This window comes from Malassezia japonica, chromosome 8 (genome assembly GCF_029542785.1).
Source record: "Malassezia japonica chromosome 8, complete sequence".
Lineage (NCBI taxonomy): Eukaryota > Fungi > Basidiomycota > Malasseziomycetes > Malasseziales > Malasseziaceae > Malassezia > Malassezia japonica.
This window is the reverse complement of record NC_083377.1, coordinates 1-23,241: the sequence shown is the minus strand read 5'-3', so window position 1 is coordinate 23,241 and position 23,241 is coordinate 1. Positions and strand designations below refer to the sequence as shown.

General features: G+C 52.5%; 10 protein-coding genes across 10 annotated transcripts; 5 read left to right on the top strand and 5 right to left on the bottom strand.

Moving 5' to 3' along the window:
• Positions 1-186: 186 nt before the first annotated feature.
• ASK1 (DASH complex subunit ask1) lies at positions 187-1,643 on the top strand (the record flags this gene model as incomplete). The annotated part of the gene is made up of 3 exons (XM_060267716.1): positions 187-1,287; positions 1,310-1,575; positions 1,598-1,643. 3 exons carry the CDS (start codon positions 187-189, stop codon positions 1,641-1,643), a joined length of 1,413 nt encoding a protein of 470 aa, XP_060123699.1.
• Positions 1,644-2,393, bottom strand: OTU2 (ubiquitinyl hydrolase 1; the record flags this gene model as incomplete). Its single annotated transcript, XM_060267715.1, has 3 exons — positions 1,644-1,676; positions 1,699-2,055; positions 2,145-2,393. The coding sequence occupies 3 exons, from the start codon at positions 2,391-2,393 to the stop codon at positions 1,644-1,646; spliced, it is 639 nt and encodes a 212-aa protein (XP_060123698.1).
• A 33-nt stretch (positions 2,394-2,426) lies between these two features.
• Positions 2,427-3,839, bottom strand: ARP4 (NuA4 histone acetyltransferase subunit; the record flags this gene model as incomplete). Its single annotated transcript, XM_060267714.1, has 1 exon — positions 2,427-3,839. The coding sequence occupies one exon, from the start codon at positions 3,837-3,839 to the stop codon at positions 2,427-2,429; it is 1,413 nt and encodes a 470-aa protein (XP_060123697.1).
• Positions 3,840-3,891: 52 nt separating this feature from the next.
• Positions 3,892-4,623, top strand: MJAP1_003788 (uncharacterized protein; the record flags this gene model as incomplete). Its single annotated transcript, XM_060267713.1, has 1 exon — positions 3,892-4,623. One exon carries the CDS (start codon positions 3,892-3,894, stop codon positions 4,621-4,623), a length of 732 nt encoding a protein of 243 aa, XP_060123696.1.
• Position 4,624: 1 nt separating this feature from the next.
• On the bottom strand, positions 4,625-5,165 carry MJAP1_003787 (uncharacterized protein; the record flags this gene model as incomplete). Its single annotated transcript, XM_060267712.1, has 2 exons — positions 4,625-5,129; positions 5,152-5,165. 2 exons carry the CDS (start codon positions 5,163-5,165, stop codon positions 4,625-4,627), a joined length of 519 nt encoding a protein of 172 aa, XP_060123695.1.
• A 113-nt stretch (positions 5,166-5,278) lies between these two features.
• Positions 5,279-6,128, top strand: MJAP1_003786 (uncharacterized protein; the record flags this gene model as incomplete). Its single annotated transcript, XM_060267711.1, has 4 exons — positions 5,279-5,281; positions 5,336-5,475; positions 5,518-6,082; positions 6,120-6,128. 4 exons carry the CDS (start codon positions 5,279-5,281, stop codon positions 6,126-6,128), a joined length of 717 nt encoding a protein of 238 aa, XP_060123694.1.
• Positions 6,129-6,164: 36 nt separating this feature from the next.
• Positions 6,165-7,610, bottom strand: MJAP1_003785 (monoamine oxidase; the record flags this gene model as incomplete). The annotated part of the gene is made up of 1 exon (XM_060267710.1): positions 6,165-7,610. One exon carries the CDS (start codon positions 7,608-7,610, stop codon positions 6,165-6,167), a length of 1,446 nt encoding a protein of 481 aa, XP_060123693.1.
• Positions 7,611-8,190: 580 nt separating this feature from the next.
• On the bottom strand, positions 8,191-9,225 carry nmt1 (Glycylpeptide N-tetradecanoyltransferase; the record flags this gene model as incomplete). The annotated part of the gene is made up of 1 exon (XM_060267709.1): positions 8,191-9,225. The coding sequence occupies one exon, from the start codon at positions 9,223-9,225 to the stop codon at positions 8,191-8,193; it is 1,035 nt and encodes a 344-aa protein (XP_060123692.1).
• An 8,173-nt stretch (positions 9,226-17,398) lies between these two features.
• MJAP1_003783 (uncharacterized protein) lies at positions 17,399-17,965 on the top strand (the record flags this gene model as incomplete). The annotated part of the gene is made up of 1 exon (XM_060267708.1): positions 17,399-17,965. The coding sequence occupies one exon, from the start codon at positions 17,399-17,401 to the stop codon at positions 17,963-17,965; it is 567 nt and encodes a 188-aa protein (XP_060123691.1).
• A 449-nt stretch (positions 17,966-18,414) lies between these two features.
• On the top strand, positions 18,415-18,870 carry MJAP1_003782 (uncharacterized protein; the record flags this gene model as incomplete). The annotated part of the gene is made up of 1 exon (XM_060267707.1): positions 18,415-18,870. The coding sequence occupies one exon, from the start codon at positions 18,415-18,417 to the stop codon at positions 18,868-18,870; it is 456 nt and encodes a 151-aa protein (XP_060123690.1).
• Positions 18,871-23,241: the final 4,371 nt, after the last annotated feature.

Here is a 23,241-nt window from a genome sequence, read left to right as displayed (position 1 = left end):
GCACCTGCTGGTAGAGGCCATTCTGGCGCCCGGGCGGAGCGCGCGGTCCTCGCATTGCGTGAAGAGCTGTACCCTGCGCTGCGGGGGAGAACTTTATGGCGCACTGCCGCCGGACCTCCGGCGCGCGCCCAGGCGTTGGTGTAGGTAAGCATGACAAATCGGCGCGACGCGTCGCGCCGCAACACGATGGCAGGCGCTCCGGCGGGCGAGCCGATCGCCGTGGGCGAGCAGCTGATGCAGCTTGACCAGGCCATCACTCTTACACTGCAGGAGATTGACGAGAACTTTTCACAGGCGCACCAAGTAATCACGTCGCGGATCCTCCCCGCGATCCGCGAGTACGAAGCGTCGTGCGCCAAGACGTGGGTCGGCGCGCGCTTTTGGAAGCAGTTCTTTGAGGCCTCGGCGCAGGTCTCGCTGTCGCAGCAGCCGCTGGACGAGGTGGAAGAGTACGTGGAAGAGCCACAAGACGAATCCGTGCACGATACACACGTCGAGGCCGACGACGACGACAGCGCACAAGACAGCCATCCGATGCAGACGCCGCCGCGCCTCAGCTACAGCATTTACGCGCCGAACGAGGATTCGTCGCCCGTGCCTGCGCCTGAACTCGAGTCGCCGTTTCAGCGGCTCAAGCGCGATGTCGAGCGCAGCCGGATCGAAGACGAGACGCAGCGTATGCATGCCAGCGACCTGTCTGTATCCATGGCCAACGACCCATCCGTTGCGCTGAGCGAGGTGCCGACGTCGTCGAGCCCCCTCAAGTGGCGGCACCCATCGGATCCTGCGCGGACACGCCGGCGCTCCTCGGCGCGTCCGCGCGTGAGTATCGTCGGCGGCGAACAGACCATCAATCCCTTTGCCCCCGATGAGAAGCGCGACTGGAACGGCATTGCGGACCTGCGCAAGACGCCGCTGCGCAACGCGCACACCTACCATGTCAGCCGGGCGGCGGGCGATGACGAGTCGCTGCCCGAAGGCATGTCGCCGCCCGCTGCGGCGTCCTACTCGATGCCGAAGCAAAAGTACCGGCAGACACCTGCGAAAGAGGCCGCGCGGCTCGTGGTCGACGACGTGCTGCGCTCCGTGCACGACGAGGTGCCGTCCCAGCCGACGCCAGCGCGCTCTGGGCGGCGCAAGAGCGTTGTTGGGACGCCGCTTACGAAGCGCACGCCCGGGCGCAGCCGGCGCGACTCGCTGCCGACCCCCCCCACGATCACCAAGTCGGTGCGCCCGGGCGCAGAGGGAGAGCTGCCCGGTATGCTCGACAAGATGCTGGACCTCGAGGTATGTTTTCAAGCTGATGCAGGAGAACGAGTCGGAGTCCGACTCAAACGAGTCCGACGAAGACATGGCGAGTGCGCCGATGCCAAACACCTCTGCGCAGCAATCCGGCAACAGCCGTTCGATTGACGACGATACCTTGTTTGGCCTCGCGCGACGCACGCCCAGCGAGCGTGCAGAGGCGAACCGCTCGCTGTCTGGTGCGGTGCGGCGCACCAGCGAGGAGCTGCGTCTGCTAGGGCAGGTGGATGCGATGGGCACCGTGCACCGCGGCCGGTCGCTTACCGAGCGGTAGGTTGCGTGTCTGACGCAGCGACGATACCTATTCGCAGCCGAGTCCGACGCCCTATGGAAAGTAGTTAGTGCGAAGCAGGGCGCAGCGAGTTGTAATGCTGTATTAGTCAAAGCACGTACCTCGCCCAAGCCAAAGAGCTTGATGTGGTACGAGATAAGCAGCGGCGCCTTGTCGAACTCGTCGCCGATCTTGACCATCGGCATGCCCGGCTGCATGACGTGGATCGGCGTGTGGAACACCTTGGAGAGCGCGAGGATCTCGGGCTGGCCGCCCCATGCGGACGTCGACTCCATCGCGTCGCAGTACTGCAGGAACTTGGACTCGGCAGTGTTCTCGCCCTGGACGCCTGCCTGCGACTCGTCCAGGTCCGAGATGAACGGCATAAAGTCGGCACTGTGCTGGCGCATGTACCGCGCAGCGGCCATGCGCAGCATGTCGTACGTGTACGGCTCCTGCGCAGGGTACCGCACATTGAGCTGATCGGCGATCGCCGCGTACAGACTGGGTCAGTGCGTCCACATACCAGTGCCCATCCGGCGCAATCTGTGTGAGTGAAACCACGTACCTCGCACAGCGTCACATCCAGCTCGTCGCACGCCTCCTTCAGCGCCTTGGCCTCGTCCGCGGCCTCTTGGTTGTTTTCGTCAACAACCTCCTGCTCGGCGTCCGCACGCATCTGCGCGGCGGCCGCGTCGCGGCGCGCAAGCCGCGCCTTTTGGCGGCTCATCTTCTTCTTCGGCGCACCACTGTCCTCGCTCTGCGTCGGCATCAGCTTGCCCAGCACGCCCGAGACGCCGTTCTCACTGCCCGCCATGGTGACTGCCGGCCGAGAATGTGGAGCTATGAACTACTTGCACCGGGCGTGGACAATGGCGCTGCCGTGCTCCTCGTACTCTTGCTTGCTGATCCAGAGCTGGTGGAAGGTGCCGAGACTCGCAAGGATACTGCCACCGAGCCACGTAGAGTGCCGGCGTTCGGTGTAGTTGCCCGGCGAGTGGATCTTGATGCGCTGGCTCGGCGCAGCGACGCTCAGCTCGTAGCTCAGGCGGTCGATAAAGCCCGGCACAAACGAGCCGCCGCCGACGCACACAATGTTGCTAAACATGGCCGCGCGCGAGTCGACATCCACCGACTTGGCCGCGTTCAGGATCATCTCGGTAAGGCCGACGTAGCCCTGCTCGCGGGGCGGAAGCACCTCGGGCGAGGCCGTGTACAGCGACGGCGTGAGCACCGTCTCGGGCGCCTTGAAGCGCAGCGTGCCGTATGCATCGTTGTACCCGTCTGGGAACTCGTACATCTTGGTCGGGCGCGCCGCGGCCTGCGCCGCGTCCCACGGCGCCTCGAGGTTCTGGCACAGAGCCTCTTTCATGTCGTCCAAAAGGCGCATCGTGTGGTAGGCACGGAACGACTTGGCCGTGTGCTGCAGACGGTCGTCGCGCAGCGTGCAGTGAGGGGGCATGCCGGGGTCAACCGGCGACTTGGACTTGACGAGGTACTGGGGAATCAAACTGTCCGAGAGCCACCCGTGCATGTTTTTGTCGCCCTGGCCATGCGTCAGCTCCCAGAGCAGGGCACGGGAGACCGAGTCGCCGCCATTCGGCTGCGTATGAATGCCTTTGCGCAAAACAAAACCGTCGACCACGGGGATCGCCGAAATGTGCGACGCGCCGACGTCGACCACCAGCGACGTAGGGCGGCCGCTCGAAAAGGAGCTTAGCACGGTGCGGTTCGCGAGGTAGAATGCAGGCACGTTCAGGCCCTCGAACGCGACCTCCGCCATCGACGCACGCACCGACTTGGGGTTCGTCGGGGGCTCGGTCAAGAGCAGCGGGTTCTCGCTGGCGTCCACCGACAGCACGTCCATCGCATGGCTGCACAGCGCCTCGAACGCAGACGTGTCGCGCACAATGCCCTCGTCAAACGGCGTGTCGATCTCGAGGCCACTGCGCCAGTACGACACACCCGCGTCGCCCACAAAGCGCTTGCGCTCGCGCCCAGTATCGTACGACACACCACGAGGGAGTGACGGCTTCGCCGCCGCAGGCTCGTCAGCCTCGGCCATGGACACGTCGCCGTTCGACGCGGCAGGCGCGCTGTCCGCCGCCAGCTTGCGGTCCTCGTCGTTCATCGGAAGCCAGCCGTAGTGCGACGGGAAAAGCGCCCGAGGCTGGTCCTCACCGGCCCAGCCACCCCGGAACAGCGACGTTCCAGGGTCGAGCACAATCGCATTGATCTCGTCGCCGCCGTACACGCCAGGCATCGTCGCAGGGCGCAGCGTTCGGCAAATCACGTGAGCGCGACACGGCTTGCTTATGCTCCATTCGCGGGCGTACGCACAGGAGAATGCGCCGTACGGCGCATCGCCGACCCGCACGCCGGGCCTCGCGCGGCGCCAAGGCCTAGAGAAGCAGACTCAGAGCACGTCGCCATTTAAAAAGGAGGGCAAGGCGACCTCGTCGCGCATCGGGCGCGCAGCCTTTTCCGACAAGACGAACCAGTCGCCGTCGCCCGCACGCCACGCCGCGTCGCCGAGCAAGCTCGGAAGCCCGTCCAAGAAGGCACCGCAGACGGTGCGCAGGCCGTTTGTGCGCAGCGACAGCTTTGTCACGCCCGCCGCCAACATCGGCCGCGCCGGCCAGATCAAGGCGCGCCTCGGCGAAATGCATGACGCACAGGTCGAACAAGATACCCAGATCGAGGCGCCAACAGCGCTCATGTCGGAGGAGGAAATGTACCCAGAGATTGAGACGATGCCGCAGGGGCCAAGCGCACCGTACGTCTTTCCCCCGGAACTCGACGGGATGCCGAGCGCAAAGGAAATCGGCCAGATGCTCGCGTCGGTCGCTTGGCCCTCGGACAGCACGCCGCTCCCGGTCCTCGACACAGTCGACGTGCCGCCGCTCCCGGCGCTCGATACGGCGCAAGCGGGCGAAAAACGCGCGCCACGCCCGGCACCGGGCCGCCGCGTGCGCGCCGACAAACTTGCCTCGCAGGCCGAGGCGTACCTGCGTGACGCGCCGCGCGATGTAGGGTTTGAGCTGTAGACTATCGAACGATACGTAACTTGTGTGCGCGGGGCAGCGTGTCCCGCAGGTAGACGAGGTGTTTGGCATGGAGCGCCAGCTGCTGCCCAACGCCTTCGCCACTCCATACACGCCGCGCACCGTATCCGTAGACAACGGTGCGCTCGGAGAGCGCGTCGGGCACGCCGTCGGCACCGACATGGCAGCCCGCGCCAACCGTACAAAAGTCGCTGACCGTCACGTTGGCCCACACGCGACACGCGCTTTCAAACGTGCTGTTGTTGCCAATCGTTGACGAAGAGACGTGGCACCGCGCGCGGAACACGTTGCCGTCGCCGACCGTCATGCCGGACGGCGTGCTGATCAGCTCGGCCCCTTCCTCGACCACGCAGTTCTGCCCAAGTCGGATCGCCCCGAGGCTCGCATCAATCTTGCAGCGAGGATGGATCACCGTGCCAGACCCGATCTCAATCTCGCCCCAGAGATCCGCATCGGCCACGACCGTAGCACGCGCATGAACCGTGAGGCTGTGTCAGTCGCTGCACGTACCGCTCGGCGGCCATCGCCGCGAGAACAAAGCAGGTGGAGGCATCGGCCGATGCCTTCGTGCAGCATGCACGGACCGCGATGCGGTAGAGACACAGGACAGCGGCGTTGGGGCGCTGCCTAGTCCAGCATGGTCTGCCCACCATGTAACAGTATCCCACCGTGCCCACCGTGTCCGGGGGGGCAGGTGTGTCAGCAGTCGTACCCGAACGACTGCGAAACGTGCCCGGCGAACGTATGCGTCGCAGATCCGTCCAAGGCACCGGGCAAGCTGTACGGCGTCGCGATCGGAGGGAGTCTCGGCGCGGGATTCTTTTGTATTCTCTTGTATGTCTTGTACCGCCGCCTGCGCTGCGCACTACCTGTGAGGCCTTCGGTGGATGACAAGGTGGACCCGATCCCGCCCATGCCCCCCATGCTGAACGAGACACACGAGGTACCCCAGGACGAGGTCCCCATGCAGTCCATCTCCTCCCCAATGCCAGAGCGTAGCGGAGCGCCATCGTCGCGCGAGCTGTGGCGCATCTCGGAGCAGGTCGAACCTCCCGAGCCCATGCGCCACCGCCTCCCAAACATCCGTGGCGCTCCGGCCTCGGCAACGTCCAGCCCCAAGCCAAACGTGGCCAGCACCCCGGCAGGCCTCGCACGCCGAGGGCCCGTCGGGGGGACGGGACAGGCGTTTGGCTCGCCCAACACGGACCTCGATGCAGCACGCACGAGTGCCTACTACGCTTTCTGGAACCATCTCGTGGACGAGTACGACCACCCGGACTGTGAATCGGTGCAGACGGTCACGCTATCGCCACGCCCCATCTCTAGCACCGCTATGGTGGAGTCGCCGATGGGCACGCCAGGGCACGCGGCGCGTGTCCCGCTCAGCAAAGGGCGTGTCGAGCTCGTGCAGGTGCCGTCGAGCAAGCGGGATCAGACACGAGCACGTCCAAGTCCCCAGTCCGAGGTGCGTACGCCAGATGCGGTGATGGACGATCCATTTTCAAGTAGTGTTTGTATGGAAGCTACTTAATTTCAGAAGCAGCGCGCTTGCCGGAGCGCAGCGCACCGTCCATGTAGCCCACCCAGTAGTCTGCCGACTCGGTGCCGGCCCAGTGCAGGTTGCCCACGGGCTCGCGCAGCGCCTTTCCATACTTGGACAGGACACCAACAGGTGCATTAGCCGTTGGGCCGCCGCCCGAGTACTCCTCATTGTCCCAGCGCATAAAAACCCACTCACTCACTTGCTCCGCCTCCGCGCCAAAGTAGTGGCGAAGCGCAGAGCCCACGGCCTCTTCCTGCTCCTCCTCACTCGCACCATCAAGCGCGCGCATCTGCTCGTCTTGGATGAAGCCCATCATCGCGCCAAACGACTTGTCCTTCGGCGTCGAGTCGAACGAAGCGCGAACCGCAAAGTCGTCGCTCAGAACCTGGCCCGAGTACTTCTTCTTCCGCCAAAACGGCTCTTTGTAAATGCCGATACCCTTGCCAATGGAGCCCATCTTCAATTTCTTCTGAATCCGCTGACGTGCGTGGGGGAGAGAAGGGGAAAAGGAAATCTTGTCGGCCATGGGCGGCGACATGGCCACAATGACGTGCTTGCCCTCGTACTTCTTGCCGCTTCTGGTCGTTACGGTATAGGTGTCGTTCGTGTTTTTTCCAGCCCGCTCAATAGAAGAGACGGGGGAGTTGAGCCGGATATTGTGCTTGCCGAGCTTTTTCGCGAGGTTTTCGGGAAGGAGGCCCGTGCCCCCCTCAATACGGTACATCTGCGCGCCGTCCTTGACCTGCGTGAAACGCTCCATAGTACCAGGGTTTCCGGGCGCTCCACCGGAAGCAACGTAGAAAATGACGTAGAGCAGCGAGAGGTCGGCAGGCGCAGCAGAGAAGATCTCGGCAAGCGCCAAAGTCAGGATTTCTTTGGTTGCCTTTGTAACGTGGTGCTCGTTAATCCAGTCTTGGACACTCTTGGCGTCAAACTCTTCTGCTTTTTCAAAGTCCCAAGGAGCATTAATATCGATCTTCTTGGCATATTTGTCAAGCTCAGACTGTAACTGAGAGATTTGGAGAAGCGTAATGGGATCTTCGGGCGACACGGCACCCAACAAGCCATCAGCGGGGAAGGTCTTGAGCTTGTTGTTCTGCCAAAGGATGTTGTCGCCCTTGTTGTACGTCGAAAAGGTGCTCAGTCCAAGCTCTTTGGCAAGCGCAAGCACGACGTCTTGCGTAGGACCGACAAACTCTGCACCGACTTCCACCACACCATCTTGGTGCTGAAGAGGCTTGTTGTACACACGGCCACCGACACGGTCGCGTGCCTCAAGAACCACGTATGTCTTGTTTTTCGAAACGAGCTCTTTGGCAGCAGAAAGGCCAGAGAGACCACCACCAACAATCACGGCATCGTACGTCGAGGCAAGCGCAGCGGGGGCTACCAACACACACCCGACAAGGAGATTAAAAAGCTTCATAAGAAAGAGTCGAGCCACTTCGGTGCCTTGATCGCGTGCCTTTTATCGTGCCTGGCGAAACACTGGGGTCATTTTTGCTCCGAATATGGAATATATATTCCTTTGTACCGGACCTGGGTCCGGTGACACGCAACCGTGGTGCTTACGCAGAGTGCAGCAGGGACAACTGAAATAAATTCTTCGCAACCGGAGGCATTTGCGGGGAAATTGACAGAGGGCCTCGTGTCAGACGGAGTCCTGTCACGACGCTTCCAATCGCAGCTACTGCCGCTTTAACACGGAGCCGGACCACGGTGTAAGTGACATCCGATGGCCGGAATCGCGACAAATCTGATTGGCTCCGTTGTTACAATTGTGCCTTTGTGGCCCTGATCTGCTTCAGGTACTTCAATAGGAATGGGTGCAAACATTCGTCGCTTGGGCACGCCAGGCACACGTGAGGTCAGCTAAATTTGATCTTGGCGTATGGACATAATTTATGGGGTTTATTTGGATTCGAGCGAGAGCATAAAGTACCGACAGCGCTTGTCGATGGCGCCCAGAGCCATGCGTGTATCATTGTCAGTGCGTAGTCTATCGTCTATCCAACAATCAAAGGCGTCGAGTGATGCTTGAGAACGCCTCCCTCAGCGGCCACTTCCTTCTGGTACTGCGCAACGGCCACCTGCTTCGCAGAGGGATTGGGGTTCTCCGGCTCAAGCTGCCACGAAAGGAACTTGTTGGTCATATTCTGCTGGAAGTTGGGCTCCACCACACCCAGACGCTTGCAGTAGTTCGTGACCTTATTCCAATCGCGGGGGACATTGGCACAGTCACGGCTCATGTAGACGTACGAGCGCTCAAATACCTTCTCGTTCTCAGCCGTGTTCATCGACTTCTTGAACTGCTTGTACTCGTTCCAAGCCTTGGTGGGCTCATTGATCACAAAATCTGTTGCCTGTTTGATAGCGCGCATAAAGGCAAGGGCCTTTTCTGGGTGGCGCGCAAGGAACGACTCATTCGCAATGTACAAGATAGAGCAGAAGCAGCAGCAGCCAAGCTCTGCGAGCTCGTCAATGCGCAGCATCTTGACATCGGTAGTGGGGCGGCCCTGAGTCTTGCACCACTCCTCCAGCTCAACCATCTGGACATTCTCCAGACCAATGCCAGCATCAATGTCACCACGCTTGATGGCATCAGTGACATTCATGCCGACACGCACGGCGGTGTAGTCCGACTTGGACATGCCAAAGTGCGAGGTAAGCTCGTCAATCTGGATCTTGCCAAACTCGCCCACGTAGCCAATACGCTTGCCTTTCAGGCTGCGGAAATCAGTCGTGATCCCGGAACCTTCAAGGTAAACTACACCAGTGAAGGGCTCGTCCAGCAGCGTTCCAATCGATTGGATTGGGAACCCACGGGCCTTACCAGCGATGGTATGGATCATGGCCTTAGTACCCATGCCCACCTTACCCGAACCAATGATCTCGGTGACGTCCGACGGATCATTAGGCTCCAGCAAGGCTACCTTGATCCCTTCAGCAGCAAAGAATCCCTTCGACTGAGCCAAAAAGATGGGAGCATGGTAAGGCGTGGCGTGCCAGTTGAGCAGGAAAGTGACTTTGTCGGTAGACATGATGCAAAGCGTGGCAAATTTACCGGGGTGGGGCGGGTCTATATACGCTATGGGAGCGGGTCTCATTGAAATGTATTGGTCAAGGGTCCCGGGCGCCCCTCTGGCATGGCGCACAGATCAGGCGAGTCACATCTGGGAATTTAGCCTGTAAAACAAGATCTTGTGAACAAATGAAATCATATTATCTAATAAGACCCCAAACTGATAGGTTTGGAAGGAGGCGCAATGAAGCACCAGAGCAGGGATTGGCTAAGGATCCACCCTCAAGTCCCCTCATAGTTTCACGGTAAGCACGCCGAAATCCATTTACAAATTGGCTCGATAAAACTCCAGGTACTCGGCGACAGCGCGCTCGAAATTTTCACCCACGTAAATGTCGAAATGCCCCTCGTTTGGATGCATCTTGATAACACCTTTGGGTGCTTGCTTTGCATAGCGTAGCGTAGGGCCAGGAGGTGCAACCGTGTCTTTTCCACAAATTGCAAAGAGGATGGGCACCTGGACCTTCTTTGCATAGGTTCCAGGATAGAGGAATGGCATTTGGAGAATGAGACGAGCGGGAATAGCTTCCACTTCGAGCTTCTTTGTTCCTTCGGGAAGAATTGCAAGAAGACCATTATAAACATCAGGTGCATTCATCATCGCTGCTTTGCCATTCTCTCCCACAAGGGGAATGCGCACTGGGTTATCATCTGTTCCAAAAAGTGTGTCCCACAGGGAGAGGAGCGCCATTCGAGGCACGTTCCAAAGCCCAGGCGTGGAAGATGATGCCATTCCATCTGTAAATGGGCACTGGCTCACAGCGGCTTTTACTAGGGGGTTTGTTGCTGCGATACGAATTACATGGCCACCACTGAAACTGGTGCCAAAGATCGCGATTCTTTCCGGGTCAACTTGAGGAAGCTTGCTTGTGAAAGCGATGACAGCGTCCCAGTCCTGAATCTGGCGACCTACATCCACCAAACCTCGAGGTTTTCCAGTGCTGTCACCAAAGTAGCGGTAGTCAAAAGCCACGCAGACATATCCTTCTCTACTAAATCGCTCACAATAGGCATCAAGGCGCATCTTTTTCGTGCCGCCAAGTCCGTGCGCCATAACAATCACGGGAAATTTCGAGCCTGGAGCCGCACCGGCCGCAGGGTATAGCCAACCAGAAAGCTCTTCGTTGTGGCTTGGAATAGTAATATCTTCACGATCAGACATAGTGGCGCAAGTTGTTCAGTTTTGACGAGGGTTTCGATTTCACTTCATATGCTCGTCTTTGGCGCACGTGAAAGCGGTGAGCACGGATCACGAGCAATTTTTTTTTGGAAAATGTGGGGTAATTGCTTCCGGCCGGCTAGAAAAAATCTCGGTTTCACGGAGCGCATTTCCCATAAAGTGGTGGCTTGTGTGACAGTGGTAATAGCCATTTGGCTGACGAAAAAAACAATCTATACATTGGAATGAGAGGTTCAATGAACTAGTATGTTGCCAGTGGCAAGCAAGAAAAACGTCAAACTCAACAATCACTAATGGACTCGGTTGTTCCAATCAAGGTTATCCTTGTGGGTTTCAATACGGTCCATCCTTGTTCCGAACAGAGTGTCCCAAAGCATCGACTGTTTTCCATAGTTGAAGCTGGAGCGCCAGCCATAGCGGTGGTGTAGATCATGGTCTTCAATCACGATCTCGCAACCCACAGGTCGCAAAAATGTTGAGGTCTGTCAAGTGTTAGCCATCTATCACTCTGTGTTGCGTACCAAAACAGCGGACATATACAGGCGGAGCCCTGAATGTCCAAGAACTTCAGAGGTCACCATGTAAACCGACCAAATGTAGAAGGCGTCAAATCCAATAGGGAAAAGCATGAACGCGATGATAGGGGACCCAATTGCATCGAAGACCTCCTGAGGTTCGTCAGCGAATGCTGCTAGGTAAGGAGTTGGGTGCTTGGTTGTGTGGTGCCTTTGGTGATACTTCCACAAAAGAGGCACCTCATGTGTGGCTCGGTGTACCCAATAGTAGATGAAATCGCTAATCGCAGTAAAAACAAAAAGTTGGAAAGGGAGCCACAAATCAAGGCTGGGGGCCTTGTTCTCGTCATAAGCTAGAAGGAATACCACAAGCGGGCGAATGAAGACAGCAGTGATTAGAGAGCCAAATACTTTCTGGGCCAGCGACTCTGGTACAGAATCACGGCTAGCTTGGCTGTCCAAAAACCCGTACTTTTTCGCATAGCTTTTAATATGTTGCATATACAACATCAAAGTCGCAAAGGTAAAAAGGTTAGAGATGCCATACATGACAACGGGGGGAATGATGTTCCCTGTAAAGTGCATATATACCCCCCTAAACAGGATTGGGAGGATGAATAATGGAAACCAACGGATATGTTGATCCCATTCAAGCACCACAGGCAGTTTGCCAGTTTCCTGAGGATACTTGAATTCACGTACCGAAGGAATCAAGACATTGCCCAGCACAAGAATATTCTGGACTAAAGTTAGTTCAGAAGGGCGCTTGAATTTCCATGCATCAGCGAATGGTCGCGGATAGTCGCGGGTCGCAGCCATGACAGTTCTCGTTGACTTGTCAGTTGTTAAAGGCTGACATTGGAATACCCCACAGCCAAAACAGCGAGTGGAGGGGTTGAGGGGTGTCGCCGCGTGAAAGACGCAAAGTGGTCTTACGTAATCGAGGCATGTGACAGTTCCGGGCATGCCATCTGTGCGCACGGTGGCCGACAGCGGACATGCCCGCAGATAGAAGAGTATCAGTCATTGCCAAACTTCACTGCTTTAACAGATTGAAGCAAAACTTTTTGGCATTCGATTCCGCGCAATTACCAAAACAATCGATATCCTGTTTGGGTTTCAATAGTTTCATTCTCATTCGTTTCCCGTGAATAGAACACGCTCGTTGCAAAAAGACTGGCGTACCGTCTGTTTACCAACTTTAGAATTAGCTACAAATACTGGTGATTCTCATTGTGTCTGCGTTGGCGATCTTCCCTGTTGTCGACGACCTGCTTGAGCAATTTTTTTGCTTTCCAGTGTTGATTGCACTGCGCCAAATGCGGAAACCTTTGTTCAATGCGGTAGCAAGCGTCCATAACAAGTTCTTGCGGCTGACTGGACATTCTGTTCCCATTGGTGAACCTCTCCTTCACCAGTTTCCTGGCAAACTGCTATTTAGGTTAGTTCTCATTTTTTTGGTGCGACGTACACGGATTTTTAAATACTCCCCCCTCGATGTGCCAAGGTAGTCTTTAAGGGGCAGCCTGCTGGCTCGGGCAGCGGGATTGTGAAGTCTTTGCCGATAGTGCCATTGAGCATCTGAGAAATACCAGAAGTTGGTGGACCTTGTATCTTCTGACGACAAATCGGTGGCCATTGTGTCAATATTGTTGTATTGAAATTTCAGTTTTTCTGGGTGCGCAATAGTGTGATCTTCGGTTTCGCCCATATTTGGAATCGTATCAGACCATTCAATGTTGTTTTCGCATTTACAACTCGCAGTGTTCTCTGAGTCTGTTCCATCCAGGTTAGACGAATAAGGGTGTGAAGTCACTGTATCCCTTGTATTAAAGACTTGCGTTAAGTATGTATTGTCCTTAGGCCTTGTTTCAGAAGTGCTGGCTCCTAACGGAGGGATGGGATTTGTCAGGTTGGTTGTAAAACCTTGGGGTGTCATATTCGGGGCTCGTAAAACACTCGGGTCGTCATGTGAGAGGGTTTCGTGTACACGCGGTAGTTCACCCGGAAGCATTATTTGGTCTTCCTGGGTATGATATCTGCGTGAAAATTCATTGTGCGGCACGGGAATTTCTCTTAAATTTCGTAGAGTTGGCTCATAGGTACCTGCCGTAGGTTTATCGCTCAGACATGGACTCAGACATGGAGCCTGGTTTGCGTTCGTTCCGTTTTCAAAGACAGTATGCACGCCAGTGACTTCTGCAGCAGACTGGTTGCTTTGCGTATTCGTGGTTGTGGTATAGGGTATTTGCATGGAATTAGAGGGCTTAATCTGCTGTTCTGTGCCCATGATGTTTGGTATGAAGCCTTCGATGGTCATACCAGGCGTCAGTCCCGAAAAATAGGGAGCATTATGTGACGACAGATAGACTGAGGGTGTATCAGGAGCCAGTGGGGAGGTATTATAACCATGCGCTTGTGCTGTGGCGTTGCGGGACATATTGTATGGGGCTTCAATGGGTTGTAAGAACTCAGTACCGAACTTATTACCTGTACCCAAACTTTGATAGATATCAGCCATATCCTCCAAGTCGTCCTGAAGAGTGACGAGTTGTGGTGGCAAACCGAATGCACTCGGCTGACCTACGCGATCGATCATGTCCTGAAGTTTGTTTGTGAAAAGAAGCGGTTGGTATATACTCATTGTTGCTTCAATACTTAGTATAGTGATTCAAGAGAATGGTTGAGATTCCCAAATCAGCTGATAGCGTCGGGCATTATTGAGCTAATTATGGAGGGCTGTGCATTCCAGGAATAGACGTTTCATCATAGTGGGCTCATGCGCATCAAGAATAGGGTACCATATGTGTCAATGACCATTCCTTGGCAAATTTGTAACATATAGAGTCAACGCAGCATATTACTGGTCAGATGCACCTAGGTCACCTAGACGGACAAAAACGTGCTGCGGAATTGGGGACACAATATTAAAGGTCCGTGCTCTATTTTTGCTTACATCCAGTAGGATCTCGGATTTACCTGCACAAATACGTTAGGAGCGGGGATAGAGCTTGCTGCCCGTGGCTAGGTTGAAATGTGTGTGGGCAGGACGAGCGAGTTCAACTTTAAATAACCATAAAGCCGGAGAACGGGCTTATATCCGAAACTATAGCTCACATGGGAGTCAGCAGTACGTGCTTTGTCTAGTAAAACGGCCAATGCATTACTATGCCTCTATTACAATAGCATGAGTTCAATATGAGAGTCATCATTTCATGTATTTGCATCACGGCTAGTGATAGAGGATACCAGCGTCAATATCCAGTCTTGAGCTCAGCTTAAAGGTTGCAATGTGGCGGTGCTCGAAATGGAAAACTCATCGGTTCTAAAATGGCTCTTCTCATTCAAACTTTGGGGTTGCATTTATGTGGGTAGCTTTCCTGACCACATGTGAGTAGTGTGGGCAGGTTGTTGTATCACATATGGTGCAGCTGGGTCCTCCGATTGGCTGCCGATTTGAGCATTGAGTTCTGGTGATAGCGCCCTTGTCTGTCCTTGTCCAGTTGCGAGAGACCTAACACTGGTGGCGTTACCCTTGTTGATGGTCCTCTTGGATGCTATAATGGAGGTAGCAGACCCGGTCTTGTTGCCAAAAACGCCATGAATAGTGCTTAACCTCGTTAGCATTGCCACCTAGAATCTCTGGCAGGAATATTGACGAGTACTCATTCTTGGCATTGCAACCTTGGGAGAGCTCATGGCCTTCAATCCTATCACGCAAGAATTCAAAGGCAGGGATGTTTTCCGTGATCTCCGTTATAAGATGTTCCATCAAATGATCTTCACAGGTCATGAAGTTGATCTGCGCTCCCCCACTACACCACCCGTGGGCTGTTTAAAAGGCAGAGCGGTATGGTGTAGTTTCGTCATGTTTTCCATGATACATAAACACCGGTGCATCTGGATACTCCTTCGACTTTGTTCCCATTGCCAACGATCTAATCACTTACTTCACAATAGGGAGTTCAACGTTATTTGAGCCTAAAGTTGTGTACTTCTTGTCGTGGGTATCAGAGAAGGCCAGCTTGAGGAGTGTATCATCCAAGCAGTTATGTCGAGCATATTCGATTAACTTGCACCCTTCATCTGTGAAGTAAGGCTGAACATCCTCTCGTAGCTCAGGACATGCTTCCAATATTCCTACAATTCCCGCGGCGACACGCCCGGGAAATGCAGATCTGGAAGTGAAATCCATAGTGGATGATATGTTGTTGCATTACCCCCCTACGCCCATCCTACCACGTTCAGTTTAGGTGTATAGAGACGTTTCAAAGAGGAAGCCCATCCCAGAGTTAATGCACCACCCGAGTAACCATAGCCGGCGACTTTGCTATTCTTGTTGAGGTTAAGCGTGTCATAGTTGAGAGTCGCGCGGACAGAGCCCTAAGTCATGTATCCTTCCGTACGACCTATAGCGAATGCATTAAGAGGACCAAGGTGGTCCGGGATGGTAACAATATACCCTTGTTTGAGATAAGGAAGGAACATTGTTTCATCCAATGCGAACGCGATGCTCTCTAGCGAGTCAGCCCCATATCCATAGCTTGGTGCACATTGAAGGGCGTTAGCATCTTGTTCCTCGGCCAGAACAATAAGAGTATTGGATCATACATTGTATGGTACAAGAACAGTAGTCACTACATGTGAAGATTCTTCAGGCGTGTTGTGGCTTGTCCGATATAATATTTGGTAGGCCTCTTTAACATTGAATCCCGTCCCAAAAACCTTGGGTTCAAGCGAACGTGTGCGCAATATGTCGACAGGCTCCTTTTTTTTCTTGCCTTTCTCCGGCTTGAAGAATGGGTCGTATTCAGAAGTAAGGTACTCAGCTCTAGATTCCGGAGCTGAAGTAACCGTTACTGCAAATGTAACGAGGACAATATACCGAGATAGGGAAATCATATCGAACAGGCTAAAGATAATGTACTAGGCGCCAAAATAGTTGATTGTACTATATATATATACTAGTTAGCTCCCGTGTTTGTCTCGCGCGTCAATACGCAGTGATATGAGACGAATAATCACCATGCTCGCTGGTACGCCGATGCTTTCGTGAAGGTGTATCGGCTATCCCTCCACATACGTTAGGTCGTATCACCACGCGGGAACTCTGTGACTGACGTACTTGCAGACCAATACTAAGCGCCCAATACTGAGCATTAGAGATATGGGATAGTATTTACTTTCTGTTTGACTTGCTCTCTTTTCGCTACGTTGCATAAGAAACATTATTGTCGCTAATCTCAAGCAAAGAGGGTTTTGTCTCAAGGGTATTCATGTGTGCGATCGTATGGGATCGATTCTTAAGCTACCTTCACGCTGTTCCAACTTGTCCTTACAAGCATAATGATTCCAAATGACCGGAAAGGAGCTCCGACGGCCCATCAGTTCTAGATGGCCTAAACATACCGCCGCATAAGGGACAGCGTCATTATTATCAAGAACCCGGATTGGGGAGCATATCGAGAGTGAATTGTGGGAGGACTGATGAACAATAGTGACGCTGACTAACCGGTGATCTCCAACAATTTTCTTCGGTAGGGTTCAGACATTGGCAGTCCGAGGTTCGTGGAATCCAGACGTAATAGCAAATATCCTTCTTGCCAAGGATTCTGTATCGGTCATGCTCTTTCTTGCGACTTTAACAGACACGCAACGAGAGGAGGGTTTTGTTCTACTGGAAGTTACGATTATGTACGAATACACGTATAGAGTGGTCGTTCGTGATATCATATTAGCATAGAAGGAGTACTAGACAGGAGAAAGCAGAAACATGTTGTACAAGAACCGTGCATAAAAAAGGCCTACCTAAAATATATTTACCCAATACGTTCAAATTGGACCAAACTAGTCTAGGGCTGTTGCGAAGGATATTCAGTGTAACTAAACATACAAGGCGGCGCACCTATTAACCAACACAGGCAGTAATGCCGCTATCAGTTTATTTAAGTGCACCTTCCAATTACAAGACCTCATCAATACTGGCAACTTCTGTACGAAATCGTCATGAGGACAGCCATGACGCTGCGCTCAAATTGCCATGACGTTTTCGATCGTTTTAGAAAGACTTATAAAAACGGATGTCTATTTCACCCACGTATTGGTCACAGCAATGCGGGATAATGTAATGGACCAATATACCCGACCCCTCGCATCAAGCGAGCTATAACACAATGACTGCGCGGACATACCCAATTAATTTCAGTATTGTCAGATTTTCGGCCAGGACCCTACAGATGCCTCGGGATTCCGATAACTTTTGATGAATGGCCAAGGAATAAATGACTGCAGAAGCTTGGTCAAACTACCCAAAAGTGAAGCTTTCTATACCAGTGCTTTGAGACCCAACAGCTAGTCTAAGCTAAAGAGACCAACCAAGATCATTTACAATGCAGAAGAACGTTGCTTTACTTTTCGCTACGCTTGCCGCGGGTGCTATGGCTGCTCCTCTTGAGGAGCGCTCGAATGATGTGAAGTGCAAGGTGGCATACGAGGGCGAGCTGGAGCTCTGGATGAACAAACCTGACAAGTCGATTGGCCCAGTGGTGAGCAACAAGCCGATCAAGCCGTATGGAAAATCGATGCTGCTGTTTGACGAGGAATCGAAGGACTTCCCTGGTGTGAAGTTTGTGGAATGCAACGTGAAGGGCAAGGATAACAATGGTGATTCTGATGCGACCTTTGGTCGCCTGGAACTTGTCAAGGACAAAGGAATGTGCATTGAACATCTGCCGACGGACGACGCTAAGCTGGTGGCGCTTGGCGTGCAGAAGTGCGACTACGAGAACCTGAAGCATAAGAGTGACAAGCAGGCATTCAGGTCTATCTGGGACGGCAAGAGTGATGTGTCAGGGCTTAATGTTCTGGAAAAGGACGGCAAGACGCTTCATTCGCAGTGGCGCTACAAGAAGGAGGGAAACAAGAAAGTACTTGCTCTGACGAGCGACAAAGTCCATTTTAGCCACTATAACAACCTGCGTGTGAAGAATATCAAGAAGAACTAGAAGTAATGAATTTAATCGGTTGTATGCACCAAAATAGCGCTCGTATTGATTTGCTGGACCGTGCGAGTAATTTAACAGATGGCGCTATCGGTGGGAATTTCGTCAGAATCATAGCGAGGGCTTGGGCCGAGCTCCTCCACTCGACAGAGGGCCTCGGAGGAAAAGTGAAACTGCCACGTGATGCACGCAGTGAACAAATCAGGAACGGACCTCTTCAGGTGTGCTGCATGCAAGCGTAAGAGAGAAAAATTTGCCCCTTTCTTGACGAGTAGCAGGCTAGATTTCAGGGCCAGCTGCAGGCACTGCACACCGTTTGTCGCGTTGAATCACAATCCTTTACACAGTCTTGAGTCACTGTGGCGTGGATGACTCGACGATAGTTCGCGCTAAACCTATATTAACGCGCCATCTCACCTCCCCCTTTCCTTCATACACAGGGCGATCTTACAATGAAGCTAGCAGAGGCCCTAGCAGAGCGCGCTGAGGCGCAGCGGCAATATGAGCAACTCCAGCAACGTATTCTTCGAGTCGCCCGTGTGCAAGAGGGCGATGAGCCTGCAGAGGACCCCGAGGAGCTTCTCACCGAGGCCAACAAGGTTCTCGACCGCCTGGACCTCCTCATCCGGCGCATCAACAAGACGAACACCGAGACCAAGTTTGACGAGAAGTACTCGCTTACGGATGCCATCGCCTTCAGGGACATGGCTCTGAAGCGGAGAAAGCTCTACTCGGATCTCGCCACTAGGGCCAGCACGTCACAGGACCGCTACACGCGCACCGAGGTGCGCTACGTTAGCACGGTAAAGGTCAAGGACATGCAAGCAAGAGTCGACCAGCTCGCAAAGGAGTACAGGGAGCTGGACACCAAGATCCAACGACTGAACTGGGAGGCTGATCTGTTGTAAAGGCGAAGACGGTAATCGGAAGTCACACTAGCGTACACAAGCTGCGTCCGGGCAGCTTAATCCCGGACACCCCATCTTAGCAGAGCATCCTGGGGCAGGATGACCGCCGCAATTGGCCAACAGTGCAGCCCAGATTGTGTACAACTGCACGGGGTATTTTTCATTGTGTACTACCATGTGTAGGAGTGTGACTCCGATGAGGGTGGGCTAGGGGTTATTCACCTTTACAACTTTTCAAAAATTTGCGCAAATATGTCATGTCAAGATTTGCTCTACTAATTTTACTCGAGAATTCAGGCCTGGATTGCTTCATCAAGTCATCCCCTGTATTCACAACGTGAGTTGTACAATAGAAGCCATTATATTCATAGTTGCATGTTCAACTCATCATACCCTATCATTTTACTATGAAGACCAATGGGAAGAATGGCGGCCTAGTACACAAGGTGTGTCAAGGCGCGGAGGACCAAAGTCCTTAGTGATGACCGCATATTCGCTTTATTGCTCGGGGTGGAATATAATGATCGCCCGGCCTGAGCATAACAGGTGGAGGCTGTAAGAAAATGGCCAAATTAGGCCAAAATCACATAAACGAGGATGCGGCATTTAAAATATTATGGAGGACTAGTTTTGATATATTATTGAATTGACGAACTTCCGTACTGTACAAGAAAGGGTAAGAGCAGCAAGAAAAGCCATTGCAATGCACAGTGCTTGCGTCCCAATCCACCCCTTATTATCGGTCCGCGTAGCACCAATCCTTTCTACAATTGGTGGTGCGGCAAGCTTGCCCAAAGCGACTGTAGCTCCATACCATGGTGTGAGGACAGCTCGAAGCTTTACTGGAAGGCTTTTTGAGTATAGTGATGGTAATGACGCAGCTTGTATGTTGTAAGCAATCATCGTTACTGCGCAACCAATTAAGAAGCATGCAACTGAACCAGCAATTCCGCTGCGCATTGACTTTTCCTTGTCCAATATAGCGAGGCCAATAATGACCAATATTGCACCAAGAATTGTGGTGCAAAATGATAGCACTGAAAGGAGGAGCTCTGGTACAAGGGTTTGAGCAAGCGAATATGGCTTGTTCTTGGTTTGAAGTTCTGTATCTTTCAGTTGTACTAGGCTTTGAGCTGGAAACCATTCTTTCGTATGCTTTCCAATGGTTTTGCGCATCGTTTCCGTGAAAATGCTTCCAATAAGTGCGACTAAGAATACAGCAGCTTGTAACCCGGATATGAGGGTTAAACCAAGTCCCCAGTGATCAGGAGAGCGCATAAGGTCAGACATTAGATACAGTACGTCCGCCATGAGAAATGATGAGATGAACAGCAAAGAAAGCCCAAGCAGCGGAATTAGCCAAACCAATCTTCCTCCCTGGAACATTGCATCCTGGTGACTGCATAGTACTTTCAGGAAATTCAATTGGTTTGCCTGCTTATCTTGTACAGCGATCGCAGTTATGATGGCAATACACAGTGAAATACCGGACGATACAAATGTAGGGGCGTTGTTCCCGCTCACCTCAAAGTTGCCAATCATGAAGGTGAATGTTGTTAGTGCGAGACTCAAAATTGGTCCAACAACAAGTGCAATCCCAGCAAAAGTTCGGTAATTAGAAAGTGCTTTTAGTCTTTCCTCGGTGCTTGATGAGACAACAATATATGTCATTGATAAAGATGACGATCCGCTCGCTAGACCAGAAAGCATTCTGCCCCCGATCATTGCCCAGACATTGCCGATAGCATGGGTACCAGCACATGAATATATAAAGTTCCCAATGGAAGAGCACATGATGAAAAAGACCATGGGCCATTTCAATGAACATCCGAAGTATGCCACTGTAGGGCCCACCAGGATGGACACCAAGAACTGGATGGCTGCGGGCAATAGCTGGGTGACGCTGAGATAGTAATGTGCATCTGAAGGCGTGACCAGAGTGGAAATATACGAAAAAGCTGTTGGCAGCCATAGTGTACTGTCAATACCGAACTGAACAGCAATGAGGTAGACGAAAAAGAAGCGCTTCAGCAATGAGGATTGCGATTCCTTTGTTTGCTCGTGTTTATAGGAAACATTCTGGTCTTGGATATATTGCGATGGTTTTGGGCCTGGACCCATCCTCATAAGCGGAGTGTGTTTGATGGCCTCTTGATTTGGACCAAGTATGCACACCTATATGTATGATCAAGTTCCCATCGCAATGTTAAACGCATGGGCCACATGACGTCACGAGTACCTCATATCTATATTTAAACGTGGTTTTAATTCCGTAATGTTCACGGGAGTAAGTCTTAAAAAGCAAATCTCCGCGGATTTAAGACAGCTGTAGATTGGGCTCTCGATCATATGGTATGGAGTTTAGCTTCGTATTCTATAACCTTCATTGGAGGTATTCCGAGGGGTTCAATTCAGAGCGGACTTTGGCCGTTCGACCAGCAGCATAACCACATTTTTAAAGTTGCCTTGGAATATTGGACACTGTTATGAATGCGATTGCTACTTGGGCAAACTCCTGTCACCAAAACACAGGGCCATCATTTGCGTCCGGGACAAACCAAATATTCACCGCCTAACACGGACTATATGCAGGCCTACTGAAGACCATCTCATGAAAATCCTCCATTCTGAGTCATTTCCAACATCTTGGCTTGTGCGTGCATAAATCCAGAATTGGCACATGTAATTGGCCATTCATTAGCGTGGCGCAGTGTAGGGTCAAATTCGCCCTTAATATTGCATCTCTTCTCAAACAGTCTTGGCACGGCGAGAGATCATTGGACTACGCCACAGGGATCTATGTAGTTGAGCTAATTATCCGTAGTCGTGCAGTGGCTGTGGCGTTGCAATCCACAGGAGGCAGGTGGCAACACAATCGACCCATATATCATCGGCAACTAGCAGATCAGGTATTCTACTTGTTAAACAATTGCCGAGTCCTTGTAGCTGTCTCTTGAAGTATGCGGATCAAAGGTGTGTACCTGAATTGACTGATGTAGTAAGCGAAAAGGCTCTTGCTGGACGGGCAAGGAAAGCAGCCCGAGCCGAGCAAAAAGAGGCGGAGGAAGCAGCCGCATTGGAAGCCGAAGAGGAAGCTAAGTGGCAACAAGGTGCAAAAGGCAAGACTGCGACAGATGAGCGCAGAGAAAGAAGAGAAAGAAGGCTGAAGAAGAAGAAGGAGTTAGCTCAAATCACGTCGCAAGATGAGAAAGACACGCTAGAACCAACCAAAACATTCGGGCCGTTTGGACCTCGCTATCACAGCTTTGCTTCCTCCTGTGCTCCCCGCGATGTCAAGGACCAACTGGAGATACATGCTGTAACATTGAGGGCTTTGACATTCCATGAGGCAGTGGTTAATTTAAAATCACTTCCAGAACATATTTGGACTACATTAACGTGGCCTTTGAAGTTTGAATGCGCATTGGAAAAGGCATATAAAAGCTTTGTCGAGGAACAGATGGAAGGGCTCGAGAGACAATACTCAAAATTATCTCCGTGGAAACAAGACCGGATCTTATGGAGGATGTTTGAAAAGGCGGACTGTAACCCTGCAAACACGGGGCTTCCCTCTGCTACCGCTTCAAAAGAAGAGAAACTACAAATGATTGAAAATATGAAAAGATCAGCGTCGTATAGGACCATTTACCCGGGGATGCGGATAAGCAAACCGTATCGAGCATGGGGCTGGGGCTGGTGGGGGTACGATTATAGAAATTTGTTATAGCTAACGTCGGACTCTGTAATAACGCCTTGCGCATTTCGCTAGAGTTCTTATGCACAATGGAAGTGGGAAGTGGGAAGTCGTAAGGATGTCGGATTAGGATGTCGGATTAGGATGTCGGATTAGGATGTCGGATTAGGATGTCGGATTAGGATGTCGGATTAGGATGTCGGATTAGGATGTCGGATTAGGATGTCGGATTAGGATGTCGGATTAGGATGGGATTAGGATTAGGATTAGGATGTCGGATTAGGATGTCGGATTAGGATGTCGGATTAGGATGTCGGATTAGGATTAGGATTAGGATTAGGATTAGGATTAGGATTAGGATTAGGATTAGGATTAGGATTAGGATTAGGATTAGGATTAGGATTAGGATTAGGATTAGGATTAGGATTAGGATTAGGATTAGGATTAGGATTAGGATTAGGATTAGGATTAGGATTAGGATTAGGATTAGGATTAGGATTAGGATTAGGATTAGGATTAGGATTAGGATTAGGATTAGGATTAGGATTAGGATTAGGATTAGGATTAGGATTAGGATTGGATTAGGATTAGGATTAGGATTAGGATTAGGATTAGGATTAGGATTAGGATTAGGATTAGGATTAGGATTTTAGGATTAGGATTAGGATTAGGATTAG